The following is a 25585-nucleotide window of genomic DNA, read 5'->3' as shown; positions in this document are numbered from 1 at the left end:
TGGCAGTGTTCTGCATTCATGAGACAGTGTTTTGCATTCATAAACAGAATCAGCAATGCTTAAACTTGGTAGATCAGTTAGTCTGATTTCACTCCTTGGAAGTCTTAGGTTTTGTTTCCTAGAGCAGTCATTAGAAGTGTTGCGTTTATGTTTGTGGATCAGGATGAATGGGAGTGGAGTCTTCTTTGAAAATCAGAACGAAGGCATGCAACTGTAAATGCTAATTATGCTATCTTACATGTAGGAATGGCTCTGTATTTATTGACATGACGAGCACTTGTAAGGCCTGATTTTTCTCTTGTACACTGGTAAAACTCCATTGAAGTAGCTGGAGATACTATTGCTTTACATAAGTGTTACGGAGAAGAGACTCATGTCCTTAGTTCTTAACTGCAACCCAGCATTTGTAGCACTGACTGTAGCTTCAAAGGTGGCATTACTGAGGCCTTGTCTTGACTACAACAGTAAGCCGACCTAAGTTACGCTACTTCAGTTACATGAATAATGTAACTGAAGACAACATAGCTTAGGTCAACTTAACGCGGTGTCTACACTGCGCTGTGCCGACGGGAGCGCTCTCCCACCGACTTACTCTCCTTGGGGAGCTGGAGAACTGGAGTCCGCGGGAGAGCGCTGTGCCATCGATTTAGCGGGTCTTCACCAGACCCGCTACATTGACATCGCTGCGAGATTCCAGCAGAGCTGATCTATCTATCAGTGTAGACATGGCCTTAATATATCACAAAGGATTCTGGGACGTTTCTGGGACTTAACAGAGAGACAGCTGCCTGCTGTGCATAGCTAAGACAAAAATGGCATACACTTGTGAAGAGGCAACAGAATGAGCAGAAAACTGGATAGTTTTTGAAGAACAGTCTAGAACTGGTATATTAATGGTTCTAGTTCTAATGCCCCTTACAATGTTGAGCCCTGTTCCATGCTGGCTGTTGTGTGGAGTGATCATAGCTTTAAAGGCAGCTTTTCTTGCTTGAGGTCTCTGCAGGGATGAGCTGCACTGGTAAACCAGGAAAGATGAAAGGCGGAAAAGGGAGGGGAGAAAATGAAGAGACTAGAGGGTTGAAGCCTCTTCTTGATGACTGGGGACATAGATAAAAATGTCTTAGGAGAAAAACGTTTTATATAGTATAAGTTGGGCATAATGTCCAACACATGTATATGGAAAGGCTAAAACATTGACCGCCTGGATGGCTGAAGGCAGAATAGACTTTCGCGTCAAAGACATGGGTTGAAATCCAGCCTGAATTGGTTATGACATTAAATTATCAGCTCAGCCAGTTAGCTTGTGTGAAATGAGTTATTGGTCTCAGTCCAACTGGACAAATAAACTGCATAAAAAGCACCACCATAATTGGTAGCAAGTGATACTCTTGATGGTGGTCTCATCAGAGGCCTAAGATTCAAGGGAGACTTAACTGCATGTTAGGGGGGCAGTGTGAGGGAAGCTTGTACAGCTGCTGTGTGCACTGTATCTGTTTTGTGGATAGAGAAATAGTCTCCAAGGCTGCAAGGTCAGCATTTCTCATCAGCACAAAATTCACAAACACAGAATAAAAACTCTGTGATTAATAAGTTTATATCAGCAACAAACTGCAAGCAACTCTGTGTTGATTTAAACCTCTCTAGTTACTGTTTATCTAGCTTTGTGCCGGATAGACATTATCCAGAGAATACTGTTACCATTTTTATGGTTGATAGGGTCATAACTCACTGGTAAATGTAATTTTAAAGAGGGAAGACAAATCATATGTTAAAGTCAAGGGACAAGGTCCTATTTAGTGGCACCCAAAAAACAGTAATCTGTTGCAAATGATCTTTTTATAAAACAAAATTAGGAGTGTAGATGACATGCTTAATGGGATGAAGAATAATGCTGCTACCTGCAACATCAGTTTATACTGTACATTGCAGATGTGTATCTGAACACGTTCGCATCTTGCAGGTCACAATTGACATGAGTTTATTAGAATTGTGATTCAAAAATCATCCAAGTTTAGGATCTGGTTCTCAACATTTTGGCTTCAGCCCATATCTAGATGGCTACACATCAGATCAAATGCGTATAGTGCTTTGCATCAAAAAGCGCAGCCATTTCTGCAATCTCATGAGTCTTTCAGAGCTTGTGGGGTATAGCAACGCATTTTAATGGAGATTGCCAGACCCAGAGGACCTGCAGAAAGAAATCTCTTTAGTGATGGCCAGTGTACATCACATTCATGTCAGTGGGCAGCATAGAGAAACATGACCACTTGTGGCCATTAAGGAGCCCAAAACTTCTCTCAAAAATAGGGATATTAGCCCTGGTGTTCTGGCCTGATTCCCATTTGAATAATTAAATTCCATTAGACGTATCTGTGACCAGGGTCCAAGGGTGTCCACACTGAGATTGCTCAATCAGGGCAAACTGCAAAGAATGGGGCAGACAATCCCCAAAACTGGTGGTTATTCTAATACTTAAATTCACCAAGCCAACAACAAAACAGTTTCTACAATACCTTACTGGTTATCCAGAAGCCAGAAACTCAGTTCCCTTGAAACAGTCCAACCTTGGGCTTCCACCCAGACAGTCAAGTCAAATATGATGAGGAGGATTACTGAAAATCTTGTTCTTCATATAAAAAGTTCTACCAATCCCAAAGGATCGGATACATTACCCACCAGGTCAATTAATATTTCAGATCTTAACCAAATACATGCATACACCCAATTCTTATTAACTAAACTAAAATTTATTTTAAAAGAAAAGGGGGAGAGTATTGGTTAAAAGATCATGATACATACAGATACGAATAAAGTTCTTAGGTCAGTTTCATAGTAGCGATGGTGAGCTTCAGAGTTGCAAAAAGTTCTTTCAGAATTAGTTCCGTAGGTTATAGTCCAATGTCCAATATCAGGGTGACCCAGACTGGAGCTGGAGACCTCAGTCTTGCGACTCAAACTTCCCCTGATGAAGCTTAAGCAGATCTGAGATACAGGAGTTCTTTTTATAGTTCACTGGCAGCCTCTTGACAGCATGCAGTCCTTGGGTGGAGCATTGTGGCTTTGAAGTAGAATCACCTATTTTCTGTATATACACAGGTAACTAGTTGCATTCATTAGCATATGGTAATTATCCATTAAGCAGTTCATAGACAGTTTACTACAAACTTCAGAGAGAAATATAGACAATGATATTATTACACCCAAGCTTCATCTAAATGTTAATATTCCCTTTTGATCTCTGAATAATAGAGATAGCAACAGATAGGAACCGTCTGTTCACATGGTTAACTGTCTAGCAAGATATAAATAAACACAATTAGTATTACCCCCAATTCTCTAACAATTCAGGTTTGCATTTCAAAGCTCTAGTCTATCTAACATGAAATGGCCCTAATTACTATTCACATACAGTTTCTAAAATGTCTCTAAAGGTTGAATTTAGGTCATTTAACCTTCCTAGTTACTTAACCCTTTCTGGCTCAATGTCACAGTTTCATGCAATTTCAATAGGACATGAAGTTCTTATTCTGTTGCTGCCCTACACTTGTTTTTTTGGGTTGCTCTGAGCTGTTAAACATCTGCTGCATTCTGCCATCTAGAACTTCAGTGGTGGATAAAGATATTCTTCTGTCCACATGGGCAAAGTCATGCTCCTTGGTGGGGTACATTCGTGAAGAACATAAGAATGGCCATACGGGGTCAGACCAATGGTCCATCTAGCCCAGTATCCTGTCTTCCGACAGTGGCCAGTGCCAGGTGCTCCAGAGGGAATGAACAGAACAGGTAATCATCAAGTGATCCATCCCCTGTCGCTCATTCCCAGCTTCTGGCAAACACAGGCTAGGAACTCTTCAGAGCATGGTTTTGCATCCCTGCCCATCCTGGCTAATAGCCATTGACGGGCCTATCCTCCATGAACTTATCTAGTCCTTTTTTGAACCCTGTTATAGTCTTGGCCTTCACAACATCCTCTGGTAAAGAGTTCCACTGTGTGTTTGAAGAAATACTGACTTTTGTTTGTTTTAAACCTGCTGCCTATTAATTTCATTTGGTGATCCCTAGTTCTTGTGTTATGACAAGGAGTAAATAACACTTCCTTATTTATCTTCTCCACACCAGTCATGACTTTATAGACCTCTATCTTATCCCCCCTTAGTCATCTCTTTTCCAAGCTGAAAAGTCCCAGTCTTATTAATCTCTCCTCATATGGAAGCTGTTCCATATGCCTACAAAAACAACAAAGAATCTGGTGGCACCTTAAAGACTAACAGATTTATTTGGGCATAAGCTTTCGTGAGTAAAAACCTCACTTCTTCGGATGCATAGAGTGAAAGTTTTGTTGCTCTTTTCTGAACCTTTTCCAGTTCCAATATATCTTTTTTGAGATGGGGTGACCACATCTGCATGCAGTATTCAAGATGTGGGCGTACCATGGGTTTATATAGAGGCAATATGATATTTTCTGTCTTATTATCTATCCATTTCTAATGGTTCCCAACATTCTGTTAGCTTTTCTTACTGTCGCTGCACATTGAGTGGATGTTTTCAGAGAACTATCCACAATGACTCCAAGATCTCTTTCTTGAGTGGTAACACCTAATTTAGACGCAATCATTTTATGTGTAGAGTTGGGATTATGTTTTCTAATGTGCATTACTTTGTATTTATCTATTTATCAGCATTGAATTTCATCTGCCACTTTCTTGCCCAGTCACCCAGTTTTGTGAGGTCCCTTTGTAACTCTTCACAGACCGCTTTGGACTTAACTATCTTGCGTAGTTTTGTATCATCTGCAAATTTTGCCACCTTGCTGTTTATCCCCTTTTCCAGATCACTTAGGAATATGTTAAACAGTGCTGGTCACAGTACAGACCCTGGAGGGACACCACTATTTACCTCTCTACATTCTGAAAACTGACCATTTATTCCTACCCTTTGTTTCCTATCTTTTAACCAGTTATTGATCCCTGGGAGGGCCTCCCCTCTTATCCCATGACAGCTTACTTTGTTTAAGAGGCTTTGGTGAGGAAATCTGTCAAAGGCTTTCTGAAAATCTAAGTACACTATATCCACTGGATCACCCTTGTCCACAATCTTGTTGACCCCCTCCAAGAATTCTAATAGATTGGTGAAGCATGATTTCCCTTTACAAAAACGATGTTGACTCTTTCCCAACAAATTATGTTAATCTATGTGTCTGATAATTCTGTTTTTTACTATAGTTTCAACCAGTTTGCCTCGTACTGAAGTTAGGCGTACCGGCCTGTAATTGCCGGGATCACCTCTGGACCCATTTTAAAAATCAGTGTTGTACTAGCTATCTTCCAGTCATCTGGTACAGAAGCTGAGTTAAATGATAAGTTACATACCACAGTTAGTAGTTTTATAATTTCACATTTGAATTCCTTCATAACTCTCAGGTGAATTCCATCTGGTCCTGGTGACTTATTACTGTTTCATTTATCAGTTTGTTCCAAAACCACCTCTAATGACTCGTCAACCTGGGACAGTTCCTAACATATGTCACCTAAAAAGAATGGCTCAGATTGGGGAATCTCCCTCACATCCTCAGCCGTGAAGACCAGTACAAAGAATTCATTTAGTTTCTCCACAAGGGCCTTATCGTCCTTGAGTGCTACTTTAGTATCTCAATCGTCCACTGACCGCACTGGTTGGTTAGAAGGCTTCCTGCTTCTCATGTATCTTACTTTTTGAGTCTTTGGCTAGCTGTTCTTCAAAATCTTTTTCTGCCTTCCTAATTATATTTTTACACTTCACTTGCCAGAGTTTACGCTCCTTTCTATTTTCCTCAATAGGATTTAACTTCCACTTTTTAAAGAATATCTTTTTGCCTCTAATTGCTTCTTTTACTTTGTTGTTCAGATATGGTGGCACTTTTTTTGTCCTCTTAGTATATTTTTAATTTGGGGTATACATTTAAGTTTAACCTCTATTATGGTGTCTTTAAAAAGTTTCCATGAAGCTTGCAGGGATTTCACTTTTGGCACTGTACCTTTTAATTTCTGTTTAATTAACTTCCTCATTTTTGTGTATTTCCCCCTTTCTAAAATTAAATGCTACCATGGTGGGCTGCTTTGGTGTTTCCCAACAACAGGGATGTTAAATTTTATTATGTTATGGTCACTATTACCAAGCGATTCAGCTATATTCAACTCTTGGACCAGATCCTGTGCTCCATTTAGGACTAAATTAAGAATTGCCTCTCTTTTTGTGAGTTCTAGGACTAGCTGCTCCAAGAAGCAGTCATTTAAGCTGTCAAGAAACTTTATCTCTGCATCCCGTCCTGAGGTGACATGTACCAAGTCAATATGGGGATAGTTGAAATCCCCCATTATTATTGAGTTTTTTATTTTTATAGCCTCTCTAATCTCCCTGAGCATTTCACAGTCACTATCAGCATCCTGGTCAGGTGGTTGGTAGCATATCCCTATTGTTATGTTCTTATGATGCAAGCATGGAATTACTATCCATAGAGATTCTCTGGTACAGTTTGGATCGTTTAAGATTTTTACTTCATTTATCTCTACTCTTTCTTTCACATCTAGTGCCACTCCCCCACCAGCACGACTTGTTCTGTCCTTCCGATATATTTTGTACCCTGGTATTACTGTGTCTCATTGATTATCCTCATTCCACCAAGTTTCAGTAATGCCTATTCTATCAATATCCTCATTTAATACGAGGGACTGTAGTTCACCCATCTTATTATTTAGACTTCTAGCATTTGTATGTAAGCACTTAGAAAAAAGGTCACTTTTTAGCTCTCAGCCATGACGTGATGTAATTCAATGGGACTGTTTTTCATTTGACTGTTTCTCATCAGCTCCTACCTATATTTTATCATCTTCCATCCTCTCCTTGTTACTAGGATATAGAGAATCTCCATTAATAGATCCTCCCCTAAGGGGAGTCTGTGTCGGAACCACATGCTCCTCCGTACCTGTCGGCTTCCCCCAGCCCTTAATTTAAAAATTGCTCTGCAACCTTTTTAAGTTTGTGCCAGTAGTCCGGTTCTGTTTTGGTTTAGGTGGAGCCCATCCTTCCTGTACAGGCTTCCCCTTTCCCAAAAGGCTCCCCAGTTCCTAATTAATCTAAACCTCTCCTCCCTACAATATCGTCTCATCCACGCATTGAGATCCTGCAGTTCTTCAGGGGCAGGGAAATGTTATGTTTAGACTTGCAGTTTCTTCTTTTGGGGCATGGAAGTGGGGGCTGTTGTATTGATTTAGATGGAATAAATGAGCCAAAGGCATTAACATAACCCTGTCACTGTCTAACATTAAACAGTGTTAAATGAGGTCCAGGGCTTGGTACATAGAGACCTCAGCCTGCATAGCACTACAGCAAACACACCATTAAAAATCCTCTTAACCTTTTATTAAAGATACAGAAAAGAAGATAAAACAGTTAAAATGAAAGCCTTGTTTAATACTTTACATTTCACATGCTTTAACAACATCCCTGGTTCCCTTTCCCTTCAGCTGGAGTTTTTAAAAGGAACCCCTCCCTGTTGCTTGACAGTCTCTTCGATGGTATCAAAGATGGTAGTAACTGTCCTTGTGGGGGAAATAGATGAAGGTAGTTGAGATGGGCTAGAGATGTTGCTGCTGTTGTTGTTAAGTCCAGTCTTAAAAGGAAAAGCCCACTTGTCTGGAAGCCTTAGATGTATTAAGAATGGTAATACCTGTTATCCCAGATGATATTTGGGATTTAGTTGGATCTGGTAGGGGTGACAATGTCATTTGGATCCTTCTCTCTGGCCCATTCTGGCCAGGACATTTCTTAGGGACAGAATGATGTTAGGCCCAGTGTCCTAGGAAACAGTAAGGGTGGCAGCCATGATGGTGAAGCTCGCTCCAGTAGCCTCTGTCTGTTCTTTTAGCCTCTTTCTTTCTTTCTTTCTTTCTTTCTTTCTTTCTTTTATTTTTCATACTGTCCCCACCAAATCTTTCTTTTAAGGACCCAAAAAGGGAATGATGGGTGAAATAGAACATAAGAACGGCCGTACCGCGTCAGACCAAAGGTCCATCTAGCCCAGTATCCTGTCTACCGACAGTGGCCAATGTCAGGTGCCCCAGAGGGAGTGGACCAACAGGCAATGATCAAGTGATCTCTCTCCTGCCATCCATCTCCACCCTCTGACAGATAGAGGCTAAGGACACCATTCCTTACCCGTCCTGGCTAATAGCCATGAATGGACTTAACCTCCATGAATTTATCCAGTTCTCTTTTAAACGCTGTTATAGGCCATCCTCATTATATTGCCTTCCAATTAGATCTAATATCTGACATACCAATTTTGGTTCATTAACTTCTGGCTTCATATCTCCTGTTTTTAACAAGCATAACTTAAACAGAGTCCTTGAATCATATTAACTTGGCCTTTTTGTTTACCCATTCAGTTATTCCATCTCTGTTTTGTATTTTTCCCATCCACGTTTATTATTACAGATTAAGGTAACTTCTTACGAACGTTGACATACTCCTTGCAGCTGAGCGCACAATTCAGGTATATTTGTAGGCCAACTTGTCACAACAGGACAGAGTTCCCTGGATCTGGCCAGGCATTCCACCTCCTCAGTCAGCAGAGTCTCAGAGGCTAGAGTCCAACTGCCTGGCTCTGGGGTTCCCTCAGGAGAAGTTAATTCTGGGGGGGCCACACTCAGGCTGCTGGTCCCTCAAGGAGGTTTCCAACCTGTAAAGGGGGAGAATTTAAAACTACAGAGAGGGCCAGAGGAGGCAGAGAGGGTATGGAGAGCAGCCATCCTACCAACACAGCCTGAATTCACGGAGTGGCTTTGGCAGGACTGGGCCCAAAAGAACGATGCTGCAGAGGTTGCACGTCTTCCTTCTGCACCTTTTTGGTTGGGATAAGAAGATAAGAACGGCCATACTGGGTCAGACCAAAGGTCCATCTAGCCCAGTATTCTGTCTTCTGACAGTGGCTGGTGCCAGATGCTTCAAAGGGAATGAACAGAACAGGGCTATTCATCAAGTAATCCATCCCCTGTCATCCAGTCCCAGCTTCTGGCAGTCAGACGCTTAGGTGCACCTAGAGCAGGCGTTCTCAAACTTCAGTGCACCGCGACCCCCTTCTGACAACAAAAATTACTACACAACCTCTGGAGGGGGGACTGAAACCTAAGTCTGACTGAGTCCCGCTGGCCCAGGTGAGCCAAAGCTGAAACCCAAGGGCTTCAGCCCCGAGCCGGGGGCCTGTAACCTGAGCCTCACCACCCAGGGCTGAAGCCCTTCAGCTTTGGCCCCCGGGCAGTGTGGCTTTGGCTTCGGCCCCGGGCCCCAGCATGTCGAACTCCAGCCTTGGTGACCCCATTAAAATGCGGTCCTGACCCACTTTGGTTTGAGAATCGCTGACCTAGAGCACGGGTTTCATCCCTGACCATCTTGGCTAATAGCCATTGATGGATCTACTCTCTCTGAACTTATCTAATTCCTTTTTGAACCCAGTTATATTTTTGGCCTTCACAACATTCCCTGGCAACGAGTTCCACAGTTCACTGTGCATTGTATGAAGATGTACTTCCTTACGTTTGTTTTAAACCTGCTGCCTATTCATTTCATTGTGTGACCCCGGGTTCTTGTGGCATAATTAAACCACTCCCAATGAGCAGCAGTAGCTATGTTGGTGGGAGAGTGTCTCCTGCTGACATAGTGCTGTACACACCGGCACGTCTGTCGGTGTAACTTAAGTCTGTCAGGGGTGTGGTTTTTTTTTCTTCACACCTCTGACTGACAATTTTACCAACAAAAGTGCTGGGGTAGATGTACATAGTAGTAGTAACTGATCCATGAGAGGATCTTCCCTCTTATCCCATGATTGCTAACTTTGCTTAAGAGCCTTTGGTGAGGAATCTTGTCAAAGGCTTTCAGAAAAAATCCAAGTACACTCTATCCACTGATCACTCTTGTCCACATGTTAGTTGACCACTTCAGAGAATTCTGCAGATTTGTCACCTAAGAAGACTGGCTTAGGTGTGGGACTCTCCCTTACCTCTGAGTCAAAGAATTGATTTAGCTTCTCCACAATGGCCTGGTCTTCCTTGAGTGCTCCTTTAGCACCTCTATCATTCGGTGGTCTCACTGATTGTTTGGAAGCTTTCTGCTTCTGATGTACTTAAAAAAAAAAAAAAAAAAATCTGCTATTAGTTTTTATGGTTCTTGCTAGTTGCTCTTCAAATTCTTTTTTGCCCTGCCTAATTATACTTATACATTTGACTTGCCAGAGTTTGTTCCTTTCTATTTTCCTCAGCAGGATTTGACTTCCTGTTTTTGAAAAGACGTATTTTTGTCTCTAACTACATCTTTTATTCTGTTAGCCATTGTGACATTTTTTCTGTCCTTTTTGTTGGTTTTTTTTTTTTCTTAAATTTGGGGTAGACATATAGCTTGAGCCTATGTTATGGTGTTTTTAAAAAGTTTCCATGCAGCTTGCAGGCATTTCACTCTTGTGACTGTTCCTTTTAATTTCCATTTAACTAGCCTCCTCATTTTTGTGTTTCCCCTTTTTTAACTTAAATGCTAGCACTCTGCTCCTCTCCCCCCCCCCCCCACCCCCACCATAAGGATGTTGAATTTAATCACATTGGTTGCTATTACTGAGCCGTTCATCTATATTCACCTCTTGGACAAGATCTTGTGCTCCACTTAGGACTAAATCAAGAATTGCGTCTGCCCTTGTGGGTCCCTGAACTATCTGCTCCAAGAAGTCATTAATGGTGTCTAGAAATTTTATCTCTGGATCCAATCCTGAGGTGACACGTTCCCTATGGGGATAGCTTAAATCCCCCATTATTATTGGGTTTTCTGGTTTTTGTAAGCCTTTCTAATCTCCTTGAGCATTTCACAGTCACCATCACCATGCCGGTCAGGTGGTCGGTAGTATATTCCTACTTCTATACTCTCATTGTTTAAGCATGGAATTTCTATCCATAGGTATGCTGTGGTCAAGATCTGAAGAAGAGCTCTGTATAGCTCGAAAGCTTTTCTCTTTCACCATCAGAACTTGGTCCAATAGAAGATAGTATCTCATTCACCTTGTCTATCTTAGGTGCATTATAAATATTTAGATACCATGGGCCCACCAATGGAGCTCTGCCGCCTTGCATCAGCTGAGGATTGGGCCTCCACATAGGAAATACAAATATACTTGGCATTTTAGATTTTTTTCCATTTGGAATCTAAGTAAACATGGCCAAAATAGGTTCTGTGGTTTTAAATGGTTTGGTTCAAAACTGACATACACCATGTTTCACTAGTATTTTACATCAGGCTGGCTTTTGGTAACTGATCAGAGGATACAGTACATGATTACAACACAAGATCTGCAACGGTTGCAGATATTTCATTATATAGGCAGTAAAGTTTGACAGCCGTAGCCCATCATAGCCATAACTCGTGCAGGGTACCTGCAGTCCTTTCTCCCCCATCCTTCCTCCCCACCTTAGTTTTGCTTGCTGATCCTTTCACAGTTGGTTAAATCTTGCAGGAAAAAGAGGGCATTAAACAAAGCAAATTGAATTAATGTTAGCCAAAGGGGTTAAGGAGAATAAGAGGCTCATACAAACATATGTGGGGATAAAGTACTAGAGATTGTCCATTAATTAATGAGGTGGATGAAATTAATTATTCTAAAGTGGCTGGTTTGCTTCACTGCTTTGTAAATTGGTCTTTAACAAGGAAAGTGAAAAGGAGGTATGAAGAACTAGAAAGTAACTAAGATGTTAAAACGACTATATTAAAAACTCAGTATAGTTATTCTTTAAAATGCCATGGATGCTTGGTAACATTGAATGTGTTCTAGTGTTGCCAACCCTTGTGAATTTTATTGTCAGTCTCATGTTATGTGGTATTTTTCTTGAAGTCCCAGCTCTTGCATTTGGATATGTGAGAAGCTCATCTTTCATTTAAAAACAAAATCAAGTTTGTAGTCCTCATGGTTGAGTAGAAGATCTTGAAAATGTGACCTGCCATTCAAAATCCACAAAGCAAATAAGTCTTTCATGTGTATTATTTAAAAAAAAAAAAAAAAACCTCTTGGCTCGTGGTTTTTAGGTGTCTGACTCACAATTTAAAGCATGTGAGAATGAGCTTAAGACAACTAACTAACAAACTTGCAAAATTGTTGACGGTCCTTTTTGAGAAGTGATGGAGAGCTGGGAAAGGAAAACTGGATAAACCAAAAGCTGATTGGCTCCTTGCAGGCTGTGGCGAATGTTTCTCTTGCCTGGCATAGTGCCAGTCTTCGGGTGTGTCTACATTGGAGCTGGAAGATGTAAATTCCAGCTCGAGGAAACGTACCCACACTAGCTCTGATTGAGCGAGGGCGCTCAAAACAGAAGTGTAGCGGGAGGGGCTGGCCGTGCTGAGTATATTCCTAGCATCTCAGAAGGGATTGTACTTAGGGTGTCTAGCTCCTCCCACTGCTTGTGTGACTGCAGCTATACTTCTAGTTTCACCGGGCTAGCTCAGTCAAAGTTAGTGCGGGTACATCTCCTCAAGCTGGAATTCCTGCTGGAGCAGCAAGGTGTAGACATACCCTCAGTTCACCCACGCTAGTTCTGCTTGATCTAGCATGCTAAAAATATCACTGTAGTTGAGGTAGCACAGGCAGTGTCAGAGAGGGGCCCGGTGGGCATGTACTCATGTGGCTACCCCAACCTATCACCCATGCTACCCTGCTATTTTTAGCATGCTGCCTCGAGCAGAGCCACCATAGGTACCTCTCTGTTCAAGCTTGGAATCATACCTCCCAACAAAAGGTAGATGTACCCTAAGTGTCTAATTTGAATCTGCTCCCTTTCTTTGCATTAGAACAACCCTCCCTGCCTTCAGTCAGAAATTGGAGGTCAGACTAAAAAGAGGAAAATACAATCTAAAAATAAATAAAAGGTTATGAATTAAATTCTCTCAAATGAGGATTTACTATGGAGAAGTGCCACACATTTTAAAACGATGTTTTGGAGTCCTAGCCACCCTTTAACCTCTGGAAGAGAACCTAAAGAGCACATTAAGGCCCCAGTCCTACCAGAGCCCATGAAGTCCCTGGGGGCTCTGTTTGGGTGTAATGCATTTTAGGATCCTGGCCTAAAACTGTAGACGTTATTAAACTGGAAAGTGCTGTGAACCCAAGGGTTGGTAGGTACATGATACAATACTTAGGCCAGGTCTACATGAAAAACTTAGATCAACTCAGCTCTGTCACTCAGGGGTGTGAAAAATCCATCCCCTTGAGTGACGTAGTTAAGCCGACCTAACCCCCAGTGTAGATAAGGTTAGGTCAACAGAAGAATTATTTTGTCAAGTAAGCTACTGCGTCTCAGGGAGGTGGATTAACTATAGTGACAGGAGAAACCTCCCATTTACTGTAGTGTCTGTACTGAAGCGCTAGAGCCGCACAGCTGCCGCTGCGCCACTGTAGCGGTTTCAGTGTAGACATAGCCTTAGTGTGTGTTCTTAAGATGGGTTCGCTAACCTTCAGAAGCTGACTCCAGTTAAAATAGCAGTCAAGCTTGGGGTTGAATTCAAGTTGCTAACCCAAGTTAAAACTGGAGTTGCTATGTTTTCACTGCTATTTTTCACTCGAATTTAGCAAACCTGAGTTAACCCACCTTTGTTTTGCAGTATAGACAACTGACCGGACAACCGCTAGAACACTGTGTACAGTTCAGGGCACCTTGGTAATAGAAAGACAAACAAATGGAATGGAATTCAGAGAAGGATATTCCCTACATTATATATAATTTCATTGTCCCTCAGGACTGAGAGCTGGCTTCCATCTCTTAATTGTTTGCAATTCCATTCAGTTATTAGATTTCTACACTGACTGTTACACTCTGCTTATAGTGGACTAAGTTGGGAGCAGTTTTTAAAAAGTTTTAAAATAATCCTTATTGGAGAAATTAATACTAATCCGCCATAAAAGTCAGGCTCTCATGGGAGTGATACACTGCCGGTGGCAGCAGGAGAGCAGCGTTGGGAGCGTGACTCCAGCCTGATCCCACCCTCTCATCTAGGGTCACCTGGAGGGGGCATGAGTCCCCATGAATCCTCCTCCCCCTAGCCACCCACCCCTCCTCTGGTGGCAGCAGCAGTGAGAAGATACACACTTGCGGACTTCAGAAGAAAAATGCACATTCGTTCATTTAATCATTTTTAAGAACGCAGCCATAGCCACTTCTACCGTTGTGAGGAGCAGTGCAGGACTGGAGGCGGGAGGTTCTGCGTCAGCGCCCCTCCCTCTCTACCCTGGGATTCCATCTACAAGGGCAAAACCCTTTTTAAAGGGACCCATGCACCCTGTATCAGCATCATGGTATGGCAGCGTGGCTCTAGCGTGGCCCATCTCTCTCCCCCAGGTCACAGAACTCCAGCTTGGGGTGTCACTGCCCGGAAAAGACCCCCCTTTACCCACACCAACCCCAGTAGTAGTCAGGGCTGGGAACTGCCATGTCACTGCAGCTTCTGTGTGCCTTTGGCCCAGGGAAAGACATAAGCACCGAGTTCATTGAGGGAGCAGGGTTGTTGGGGCAGCCAGCCCCACTCCTGGAAAGGTTTGGGATTCTCATCGGGGCTCCATTCCCCCACTGGTTTTAATATGCTCCTTAGGGTTCCCCATACACACTTAGTATGTTGTCAGCTCTCTCTCCCACCACTGCCATGCTTGGAATTCCAGGATGTCTCCAATGAGCTTCAGAGAGTTTCCCATTGCTTCTCCCCTCCGCCCGACTCTGTAAGACCACAGGAAGGGGAGAATGCCTCATAATTTTTGCCCCATTCTCATGCTGCTCTCTGACCTCCAGCCACCACCTTCCGATGGCTGAAAGAAGGGCCCCTGCTTCCTGCAGACTTTAGAAGATCTGTTGTGAGGGGACTTGAGGGGAGAAAGTTTAAGGGGTCGTATGGCATTTCCCATGGATCTGCTGAGGCCTGCCAAGAAGGGGGAGTACCCAGCAAGCCTTAGGATATTATCCACCATTTTTCAAAGTTTAGGAGGAAAAAAGTTTTTTTGACAAGCCTCCCTAGTGATTACACATGACATCTGCCTTTGCAAAGAACAAGGCTGGGGCCTTATTCCTTTAAATGAAAGAGCTCAGGTCTCTAACAGTAATTTGACATGCTGCACTCTGCTTGTCAGGTCTGGTGATCCATGACAACATTCCAGATTCAAAAGTTAACAACTTCTGAAATCGAACTTCAATCAACTAAACATTGGTGCTGGGGGGCACTAGATTTCAATTAGGAAAGTTCAAGAAACTGGGTTTTAGCTTCCTTCAAGAAAGTTAAGACTACTTGAACTCGTCACGCTTCTGATGTTAGGAATCATAACTCGTGAATCCTTTTCTGAATCACTGAATATTTCTAGAAAAATTGTACCTCTGGCCCAGCGCTAACCTGCGAGTTTCAAGGCCAGTGGGTAAAACGCTGGAAATCTACGGATATCCGCTTTATATCCACAGACCATGTTTGCGGCTCAGATGTGGATATACATTTTGTATCCATGCAGGGCTCTACCAATGGGACTTTGCTGGGGGATTTGGCAGTTGGGCAAAATTGGGCCTCTAATAGAATCTCAATTGCAGCCTTAATTATGGAGCAACTGTCGACATTCCATAAGGCATGTTTATTGAAGATAAGAGAGCAGAAAAGGGAGCTGGGGGCGGGACAATAATCCAGAGGTATGTTGGGCGGGATTTTTTATTTTTTATTTATTTAATGGAGATATCCCATCTCCTAGAACTGGAAGGGACCTTGAAAGGTCATCAAGTCCAGCCCCCTGCCTTCACTAGCAGGACCAAGTACTGATTTTTGCCCCAGATCCCCAAGTGGCCCCCTCAAGGATTGAACTCACAACCCTGGCTTTAGCAGGCCAATGCTCAAACCACTGAGCTATCCCTCCCCCTTTTGAAGTAAGAGAGTGAGGTATTCTCTGAAAACTGTGCAAAGTTATCCTTTACCAGAAGCAATCAGTCAACCTGAAGTTAATGGGAGCTTTGCTGTCGAGTTCAATGGGTGAGGGATTCCACTCATTGGGCCTGCTTGCCTTCTCACTTACATGATTTACACTGGTATAGATGAGACCAGAATCAGGCCTATTGTCTTCTGTTAAGTGCCATCCCTGAGGCGCTGTTCGTGTCCCATAGATAGCTTTTGCACTAAACTGTTTGCCTTCACATTTCACCTTATTTTTAGGCTGCTGGAAACCATGTCTCACTACACAGATGAACCCAGATTTACTATAGAGCAGATAGATCTGCTTCAGCGCCTGAGACGTACTGGAATGACCAGACACGAAATCCTCCACGCCTTGGAAACTTTGGACCGTCTCGATCAAGAACATAGTGACAAGTTTGGAAGAAGGTCTAGCTATGGAGGCGGTTCCTATGGCAACAGTACCAACAATGTCCCAGCATCTTCCTCTACAGCCACAGCTTCTACACAGACTCAGCATTCTGGGATGTCCCCGTCACCTAGCAACAGTTACGACACCTCCCCACAGCCTTGCACTACTAATCAGAATGGGAGGGAGAGTAACGAGAGGTTGTCAGCGTTCAATGGGAAGATGTCGCCCACTCGCTATCCACTTGCAAACAGCTTGGCTCAAAGGTCGTACAGTTTTGAAGCCTCTGAAGAGGACTTGGACGTAGATGACAAAGTGGAAGAATTGATGAGGTTAGTAAAACTTGTAGAAGGTTCAGTAAATCAGCCTGACGAACCCTTTAAGAGGAGAACTGCATCTCAGGGGCAGGGGAGGTACTTTAATGGTTATATGTATTGTCAATAGTGTGAGGGGTGCCTTAGATAATTATCCCCTTGTTTATCCTCCATTGGCCACCCTCCCCTTCAAAGCTTTGTGCACATTTGTCCTGGGCTACATCACAGATCCCTCTTCAGTCTGTTTTTTCCAAAGCCTGGATTGACTTTCTCATCTCAGTACACTGTTTCCATCCTCACCACATTCAAATCCCTTGGAAACAGCCTTCCTCTCCCGTGAGATTCTCCACCACTGGCTCATGTCAGTCCAAAGCCTTCTCTTGCCCAATGTTGTATGGGAGAAGAGGGAAATGGCTCTGTTAATGCCTTCCTTAAGAACTTGCAATATATCATGTCTTATCTGCCTTTTGGATAGTAAGCTCCTTGGGGGCAGGACTGCCTCTATTTGTGTGTTTATGTAGGGCCAAGAATGGCAGCACTGAAATAAAAACAATTATGAAAAGGCATGTCTCCTCTATGGAGAGCTTACAGTCAAGATCAGTGGTCATCTTTTTTCCCTATGAGGGGCTTCTTCCTTGTTAGGCAGGATACCCCATCCATTTAGCAATACGGGAAAGGTTAGGGGAGTTGTTACTCCAAAATTAAGTATCCATGATCTTAACATGGCTCCAGCAAGAGGCAGAATGAGTGGGGAAATTTAGCATGTGTCTTAAATTCTGTTGTGGCTTTTTTGTATTTTATGATTTATTGGTTGTTTTGGAGTGGTATGTTTTCTCATGTATACTTGGCAAATATTGGACTGGGGGTCGCAGACCCCTGGAGGACATGAGTTTTAAGGAGGGACCGAGTGAAGGTGTGGTGGCAGGTCAAGGAGGCTCAGAAATGAGTGGGAAGAACACAAAGGAGGTGGTTAGTCATGCTCTTGGGCTCAGCGTCGTGGGGAATCTGAAAGCGTTGAGTGTAGCAGTAGGCAGGCGCTCCTTTTGCTGAAATCTACCTGTTGTCAGATTGGGGGTTCACGAGCATGATGCTCCAGATAGTGTTTGGTGCTTGTTCAAGTTGGAATGTCCCATGTTTTCTTGTGTGGAGGGTGAGGGTTGGCCGTAGAAGAGATGATGAACCCTCAGTTTTTGTGTTTTACTCACACTTTCCAAGTCTAGGCTGTTCACATTACAGTTTTGATCACCGAACCCTGCTCAGAAAAAGCCAAAGAAAAAATACGTTACCCAGGAATCAACCCTACCTGATTTTTAAAAGCCAAACAAAACCGATTCTGAATTTCACAGGTACAGGCGTTTGTTTACTGCAGTTTAAGCTTGCTGCACATTACAGCCCCTATGAAACCAGTAAACTCTTTTTCTTTTAGCATAATTATTCAGTCCCTTCTGTACCATCTCTCCACACTTTTTAAAAATAATCCTTCCAGAAAAACGAGGGATATAACGCTGACGGGTATTCCTTCATTCAGTGCACCCACGCGCCATGCTGTTGGGGGCGAGGGAGGTTGTTGGGGTGGAGGTTGCAAAATCTCTTTTCCTTCCTTCAGCCCTGTTGTTTGAGAGGGCTTGTCGATATCCTCATTTGTGGAGCCAACCATGCAGACCCTGCTATCTTTTATGTTTTGTGCTTCATTTTATGACTGAGTTTTAATGCTGGTGTGAGAGATTTATTCATCCCTGTGTAATGAAACTTTGTACATTCCATATGGCAGCCCTACACCTACTATGAATTATATAGGCTATGAGTCATCCATCCGCCTGCTGGGATGCTTTGATCAAACATGACACTCATTAAAAGAAGTGTCCACTGGTGAGCTATTTTGCCTGTTTTCCCCGCCCCCCCCCCCCCTCCCCAAGGCATAGGCCCCCACCCTTAAGCAAAGGAAACAAAACTATTTTACATCTTCAGAGTGCCCTTTGGCCTGTCTGTCTCTCTCGTTTTGTTGTTGTTTTGTTTTGGTAGGAGGGACAGCAGCGTGATAAAGGAGGAAATCAAAGCCTTTCTTGCCAATCGGAGGATTTCCCAAGCAGTTGTTGCACAGGTAACAGGTAAGAGCTTGAAGAGCCTTTTATTCATTTTGGGTCCCGTGTCTAGCTGCCTGTGTGTGCTAGTGCAGATGTTGGAATATTGCTTGGCTTTCTGCATTGCAGTGCAGATCTGTCAGCTTAGTCATGATAATGTATGCCTTTGATTTAAGACCCATTGTCCCGCACATCATGGAACTTCCCAAGTGAATCACTTTTTGTGTGTGGCTTTTTCTAGCAAATTTTATTTTACAGCATTGCAATAAGCGCAGAGTTCCTATCTTAAAACTAAAACCGTTTTCTTTAATTCTGAAGTTACGCTATTACATGTGGCAAATGTATATACACAAATATATATCTGGGAATGTATCCATGGCTGGCATCAGTGCACTTAGCAGACTGATTATGAGAGTTTGTCCACTTGTCCTTGAGTCGCTAATAATAATAAAAGGCAGATTGAGGGGTGAGGGAGTGGCCATATTAACTCTAACCTTGTTTCAAAGGGGAAAGTACCATATTTCTTCCTCTTTCCCTCTTTTTCGCCATTGGCATTAGGGATGAGTGAGCAGACCTCCATAAAACTATTTAGACCTCTACACAACACTCTGTTTGCAAAGCACTGTTCAAATGTGGATTAATTCTTTGCAGAGAGGTTTAAGTGGCTTGGCCAAGGCCATACAAAGAGTTGGTAGCAGAGTCAGAAGTACAACTGGAGACAAAACATACAACTTACTCTTCCTGACCTTTATTTATTTATTTATTTATTTATTTTTAGAACCATGCCTGAATAGACGTCTTGAAATAGTCAGATAATTAAGAAAGAAAATGTGACTAGAAGTGCCAAACTATTGTGCGAGGAGAAGTTCTAGAAAATTGCCTTGTAGGAAATGATCCTGCACTGATGGGGAAATGGTCTAGATGGTGTTCTAGCTCTTTTCCATCTCTCCCCCATGTGAAGAGAGAGTGAACAAATGCTTGGGCAGTGTGCCACCTCTTCCGGTGCACCCACTCCCAGTTTACAAAGGCAGATGCTGCAAGGAAAGGAAAAGAAACAAGACGCAGTCCTGGGATCTTTCCAAAATGAGGCATATTTCTGGCCCTCTTGTTATAAATCCCAGTTTGACCAAAAAAGACTACCTCATGTATGAACCCCTCCCCTACAGCTTTACCTGCGGGCATTGCCAGTCGGTTAGGCCTTTAAAGAAAATGCTAATGTGGACAGTGCAGCTCTATTGAAGGACACTGCTTCAGGATTCCAGGTGTAAACTTTTAACTCCCCCTGTCTCTCCTAAAAAGGGTATTCTACAAGTGAGTTGTTAGGGATGAGCACATGAGTGAGTGACTGTTAGCTGTGTGGTAGATGTGTCAATTTCAAATCACAGATCTTGACCTAGTCACTTGACTTATGCTCATGTAACTCAGCATAGCTGGTGTAAATTGATTTGCACCAGCTGAGGTTATGACTCTTTATCTCCTTCTACTTGCCAGCAATAGGCCCCCTTTTTTTCTTCCCCATCTCATCACATAATTTTACCGTTCTTGATGCGAGAGCCTTCTCTGCTCAATCTTCTGCCATTGGGGACTATTTTCCTGTCTCCCTCCATCCCATTTAAAATCCTCTCTGAAAACCTCCTTTTCCCTTGCCTAATCTTACCTCCACTGCAGCTATTTGTAACCCCCCCCCCGTAGGTCTAGAACCCAGGTCTGTAGAGCTGTCATGCTGCTGACATCTCCACGATGCTACTCAGCAGCAGCTGTAACCAGCTTGTGTTCTATGGCCCAACATCCTGCTGTGGACACAGACCGTGGGCAGCCCCGTCTCAAGGGGTCTGACAAGCAGCAGCCTCATCGTTCCTCACTGGCTCCCCACCCTATACAGACCCAAGGGCGTTCCAGGAAGTATCCAGGCAACAGTGTGGATCTTCTGCAATTGCCATAATAATTTCTGCTCCCTGCTCTGACCTTGACTTGCCTTGGACTTTGTCTCCTCACCCATACCCTGAAACTTCGCTTGGACTCCAACCTTCGGTGTTGACCCTGCCATGGAACCTGACTGCAAATTCCTCCACTTCTCCCAGCCTCACGTTTGCTCTGACCCTTGGTCCCAACTGCCCTTGTTGGGATCCTGTTTAATTTTTGTGAAGTGTTTTGGGATAGAGTTCGTACAAAAGGCACCATACCAAAAAAAATACACTGTTTACCATGCATCTGCAGTAGCACGCAATTACTTTTTCCTTTTATTTCTCCATCGGTGGTGAGGGGGATGGTGGGAAAAGGAGGGGAGAGAAAAAATATATAATTGTAGCTGAATGTTGAATTCCGTTGTTGAGGTAGTACAATGTAGGCCTTTCAATCTGAACCATATTCCCCCAACTTAGTTTTGTTTTGTTTTTTAATGACCATAAATGTATGAAGTGATCAAATAATAAAACTGACATGGAGTAGTAAACAAGGAAGGCACACAGTGAAGTTTTCTGTAGTGTCAGAAGAGAACAGAGTGAAAAATGGCAAAGGAAATTATGAAATGGTGACTAGGAAATAAAGAAACGATTGATAAGGAGCAAAACCCAGCAGAACATTTACTAGCGCTTGTACTAAATACAGAACCTGCTTTTTATAGCAACTTTCTTTAATGGTTTCTGTAATAAGATAAACAAGAAGCTCTTGGGTTGGGAGCTGTATAAATAATCTTCTACTGATAAGAAAAATGACAGTATAAACAGGAGCTAATAATAGTTCCTGCTGAATTTCCCATCTTGTTGTTTGAAACTCCGTTAACATAGTTGCAGCTTTACCCCCTTCCAGGGTAGGTTTTCAGCATTGCATGCGGTGTATGAGATGCCAAATCCCCATTAACAATAATGGAGAGGGTCACGTATTAAATCTGTTGTGATAAGCACTGAAAATTTGCCCCTGAACCAAGTGGTTATAGGTACTAGGGCAGCATTTCTTAAACTGGGGGTCCCGACCCAAGAGGGAGTCACAGGACTCTCGTAGGCATCTCTGGGCTTGCTGTGTCAGTTATGAAAGTAAAAAAATTGCTTGAGTCCTGGCACCAAATTGTTGAGCCCCGGCACCTCGTTCATTACAAATTAAGCACTGTCCAAATCCCATCGTTTCCAGGTGCTGCTATATACTTTTTTGCAAGGGACACTAAAAAAAATGACAGCCACAGAGGATGAACGCACCCATCTGTGAGAGGAAGGGGAAAACCAGTTATTAGGGGCTTGTGTGAGCAGCAGTCTCCAGGGTTGTGAGCAGGTATGCACTGAACACACTAGAGTAGCGATTCTCTCTGCCTGCCTTCTCCTGGTGTTGGTTTTTGCTGCCTCTTTGGCATGTGGGAGGGAAATTTTCTTCCAAATCATCTGCTTGGGGGACGTGGCCCAAGGAGCAGTGCAGTCTAGGGAAATATCTCTGAGTTATCATCATCATCATCTCTGAACTGGAACCTGCCATGGGGAGTGTGTCTGGGAAAAGACCTGGCAGAAAGAAAGGGTAGGGGCAAAGTGGGAGCATGGAGAGGAGCAGGAAGGGGGACAGAATTGCAGGCAAGTGACAAATATTCATTAAAATGTCAAACTTATCAGAATTTGCCATGGCGTTTTTGTGACTGCCTCTCCCCCTGGAGTTTTCTATGACAAAGCTGAGTGCCCTCATCAAGATGTACAGTACTCCTGGCTTGTTGGCCCAGAGACCAAAGGACCTAGGTCTTCCTCGTGAGCCATGGGTCGGTCTGAGAGATTTTTTCCAGACAGCCGGATATTAGATGCTCCAGATAATTACCTTCATGAATTTGCCTTTGGCAGCAATTTTTCCTGCCAATGTAATTTCCTGAAATAGCAAGATTAGAAGCTATGTAACTGGATGGTACTGGTGTTGGATTGAGAAGCATCCCTTTCCTAGTGCTCTGGTGAGTCCACTGTATAAATCCAATTTTTTAGGAACTAGAAACAGTTATCACAATCAAATAATCTTTTTTGTTGTTTGTTTTTGCTACGAGGACATCATTAAAAATAAATAACAGGAGGATGGAGTTGTGGTTAAGGCCCTACATTGGGACTCAAGAAATCTAGGTTCAATTCCTGGCTCTGTCACTCACTTTGTTTGATGTTGAGCAAGTCACACTCTGCCTGCCTCAGTGTCCCAACTGTAAAGTGAGTATAATACTTGTCTATTTAGGCTGTAAGGTCTTTGAGGCAGAAATCATCTCTTGCTTGTGTAGTATGTACAGTGTTGGGGCCTCTAGACTTGATCATGACTATTCGGGACTATTTAGAAAAACTGGACGTGCACAAGTCCATGGGGCCGGATGCGCTGCATCCGAGGGTGCTAAAGGAGTTGGCGGGTGAGATTGCAGAGCCATTAGCCATTATTTTTGAAAACTCATGGCGATCGGGGGAGGTCCCAGATGACTGGAAAAAGGCTAATGTAGTGCCCATCTTTAAAAAAGGGAAGAAGGAGGATCCGGGGAACTACAGGCCAGTCAGCCTCACCTCAGTCCCTGGAAAAATCATGGAGCAGGTCCTCAAGGAATCAATTATGAAACATTTAGAGGAGAGGAAAGTGATCAGGAACACTCAGCATGGATTCACGAAGGGGAAGTCGTGCCTGACTAACCTAATTGCCTTCTATGATGAGATAACTGGCTCTGTGGATGAGGGGAAAGCAGTGGATGTGTTATTTCTTGACTTTAGCAAAGCTTTTGATGCTGTCTCCCACAGTATTCTTGCCACCAAGTTAAAGAAGTATGGGCTGGATGAATGGACTGTAAGGTGGATAGAAAGCTGGCTAGATCGTCGGGCTCAACGGGTAGTGATCAATGGCTCCATGTCTAGTTGGCAGCCGGTTTCAAGTGGAGTGCCCCAAGGGTCGGTCCTGGGGCCGGTTTTGTTTAATATCTTTATTAATGATCTGGAGGATGGTGTGGACTGCACTCTCAGCAAGTTTGCAGATGACACTAAACTAGGAGGCATGGTAGATACACTAGAGGGTAGGGATCGGATACAGAGGGACCTAGACAAATTAGAGGATTGGGCAGAAAAAAACCTGATGAGGTTCAACAAGGACAAGTGCAGAGTCCTGCACTTAGGACGGAAGAATCCCATGCACTGCTACAGACTAGGGACCGAATGGCTAGGTAGCAGTTCTGCTGAAAAGGACCTAGGGGTCACAGTGGACGAGAAGCTGGATATGAGTCAACAGTGTGCTCTTGTTGCCAAGAAGGCTAACGGCATTTTGGGCTGTATAAGTAGGGGCATTGCCAGCAGATCGAGGAACGTGATCGTTCCCCTTTATTCGACATTGGTGAGGCCTCATCTGGAATACTGTGTCCAGTTTTGGTCCCCACACTACAAGAAGGATGTGGAAAAATTGGAAAGAGTCCAGCGGAGGGCAACAAAAATGATTAGGGGTCTGGAGCACATGACTTATGAGGAGAGGCTGAGAGAACTGGGATTGTTTAGTCTCCAGAAGAGAAGAATGAGGGGGGATTTGATAGCAGCCTTCAACTACCTGAAGGGAGGTTCCAAAGAGGATGGAGCTCGGCTGTTCTCAGTGGTGGCAGATGACAGAACAAGGAGCAATGGTCTCAAGTTGCAGTGGGGGAGGTCCAGGTTGGATATCAGGAAAAACTATTTCACTAGGAGGGTGGTGAAACACTGGAATGCGTTACCTAGGGAGGTGGTGGAGTCTCCTTCCTTGGAGGTTTTTAAGGCCGGGCTTGACAAAGCCCTGGCTGGGATGATTTAGCTGGGAATTGGTCCTGCTTTGAGCAGGGGGTTGGACTAGATGACCTCTTGAGGTCCCTTCCAACTCTGATATTCTATGATTCTATGATTCTATGATACAAATAATAAAAACTGACAAGTCAAATTTGTATATTTCAGAGGAAATAATTCCCAGTAGCCTTAGTTAGCATTTCATAAATACAAAGTATTATTTAATTTGCATTAGCATCCAAAATGTGCTAGCATTTTTCTAACAGTGGAAACTACAATATTTGCCCCAGAGAGCATCCGATCTGAACTGACAAAGATAGATGAAGAGTTGGGGAGGAAAGTGACCACAAGAAGTTAGAAAGTGATGCGGTAGAAAAAGGGGAACCTATGGAGAGCTCAAAAACGTTGAGTGATCGAAACAGTGAGCGAGGAAGAAGATCTTAGTAGCTGCATTTTGTATGGGCTGGAGATGGGAGGGTTGAGGGTGATGTGGGTGTTGGGGAAACCACAGAGACTGGGATATGAGGCCTGCACAAGAATTTTAGCTATGTGGACAGAGAGAAAAGGGTCTGATTCTCAACAGGAGTGATTACTTGGAGTTAGTGTATTGATATAGATGAGATGCAGCCCACAACATTCTGAAGTGCAGGTCGTGGGATGCAGTAGTCATTACAAAGCATGTTATGTTTGAACCTGCCGTAGTGTGCATAGAATTTGTAGAAGAGCGCTGTTCTGATCTGTGCATTTCAAGATCCTGTACAAAGCTCCGTTCTACAGAAAGGGACTGACTGCAGAGTGACGTACCAAAGACCACAATGAGTCGGTAGTGAAGCTGGGAATAGAATCTCGATGTCCTGATTCTCACTCCTTTGCTTCAACCACTGGACCAGGTTACCATGAATGTTTGCAGGCAGCACTAGTGTGTTAGGTAGCTGCAATCTGTACAATTTTATACAAAACAAGTGTAGCAAGTTGCCAGTGCAGCCTCGCGGGCAAAGCGTAGATGCCCCAATATATTATTATGAAAATATGTTCTGTATCCATAACTGTTGCAAAGAGCTGTACACACAATGTTTTTATTACATAATT

The 25585-nt window shown here is 43.3% G+C and overlaps 1 protein-coding gene across 7 annotated transcripts in view; it reads left to right on the top strand.

Annotated features, from left to right (window-relative positions):
- Window positions 1–25585, top strand: part of HMBOX1 (homeobox containing 1) — a 149993-nt gene that overhangs the window by 68033 nt on the left and 56375 nt on the right. For all 7 annotated transcript variants that reach the window (XM_054021450.1, XM_054021446.1, XM_054021449.1 and 4 more), the window contains exons 3-4: window positions 16231–16710; window positions 18715–18800. In XM_054021450.1, coding sequence (XP_053877425.1) covers window positions 16231–16710; window positions 18715–18800 — 566 coding nt within the window. The remainder of the gene's footprint in view (window positions 1–16230; window positions 16711–18714; window positions 18801–25585) is intronic.

The sequence above is a fragment of the Malaclemys terrapin genome, chromosome 3, assembly GCF_027887155.1.
Source record: "Malaclemys terrapin pileata isolate rMalTer1 chromosome 3, rMalTer1.hap1, whole genome shotgun sequence".
NCBI classification, from domain to species: Eukaryota; Metazoa; Chordata; order Testudines; family Emydidae; genus Malaclemys; species Malaclemys terrapin.
Note: the sequence above shows the minus strand (reverse complement) of the source record. Positions and strands in the feature narration are given on the sequence as shown.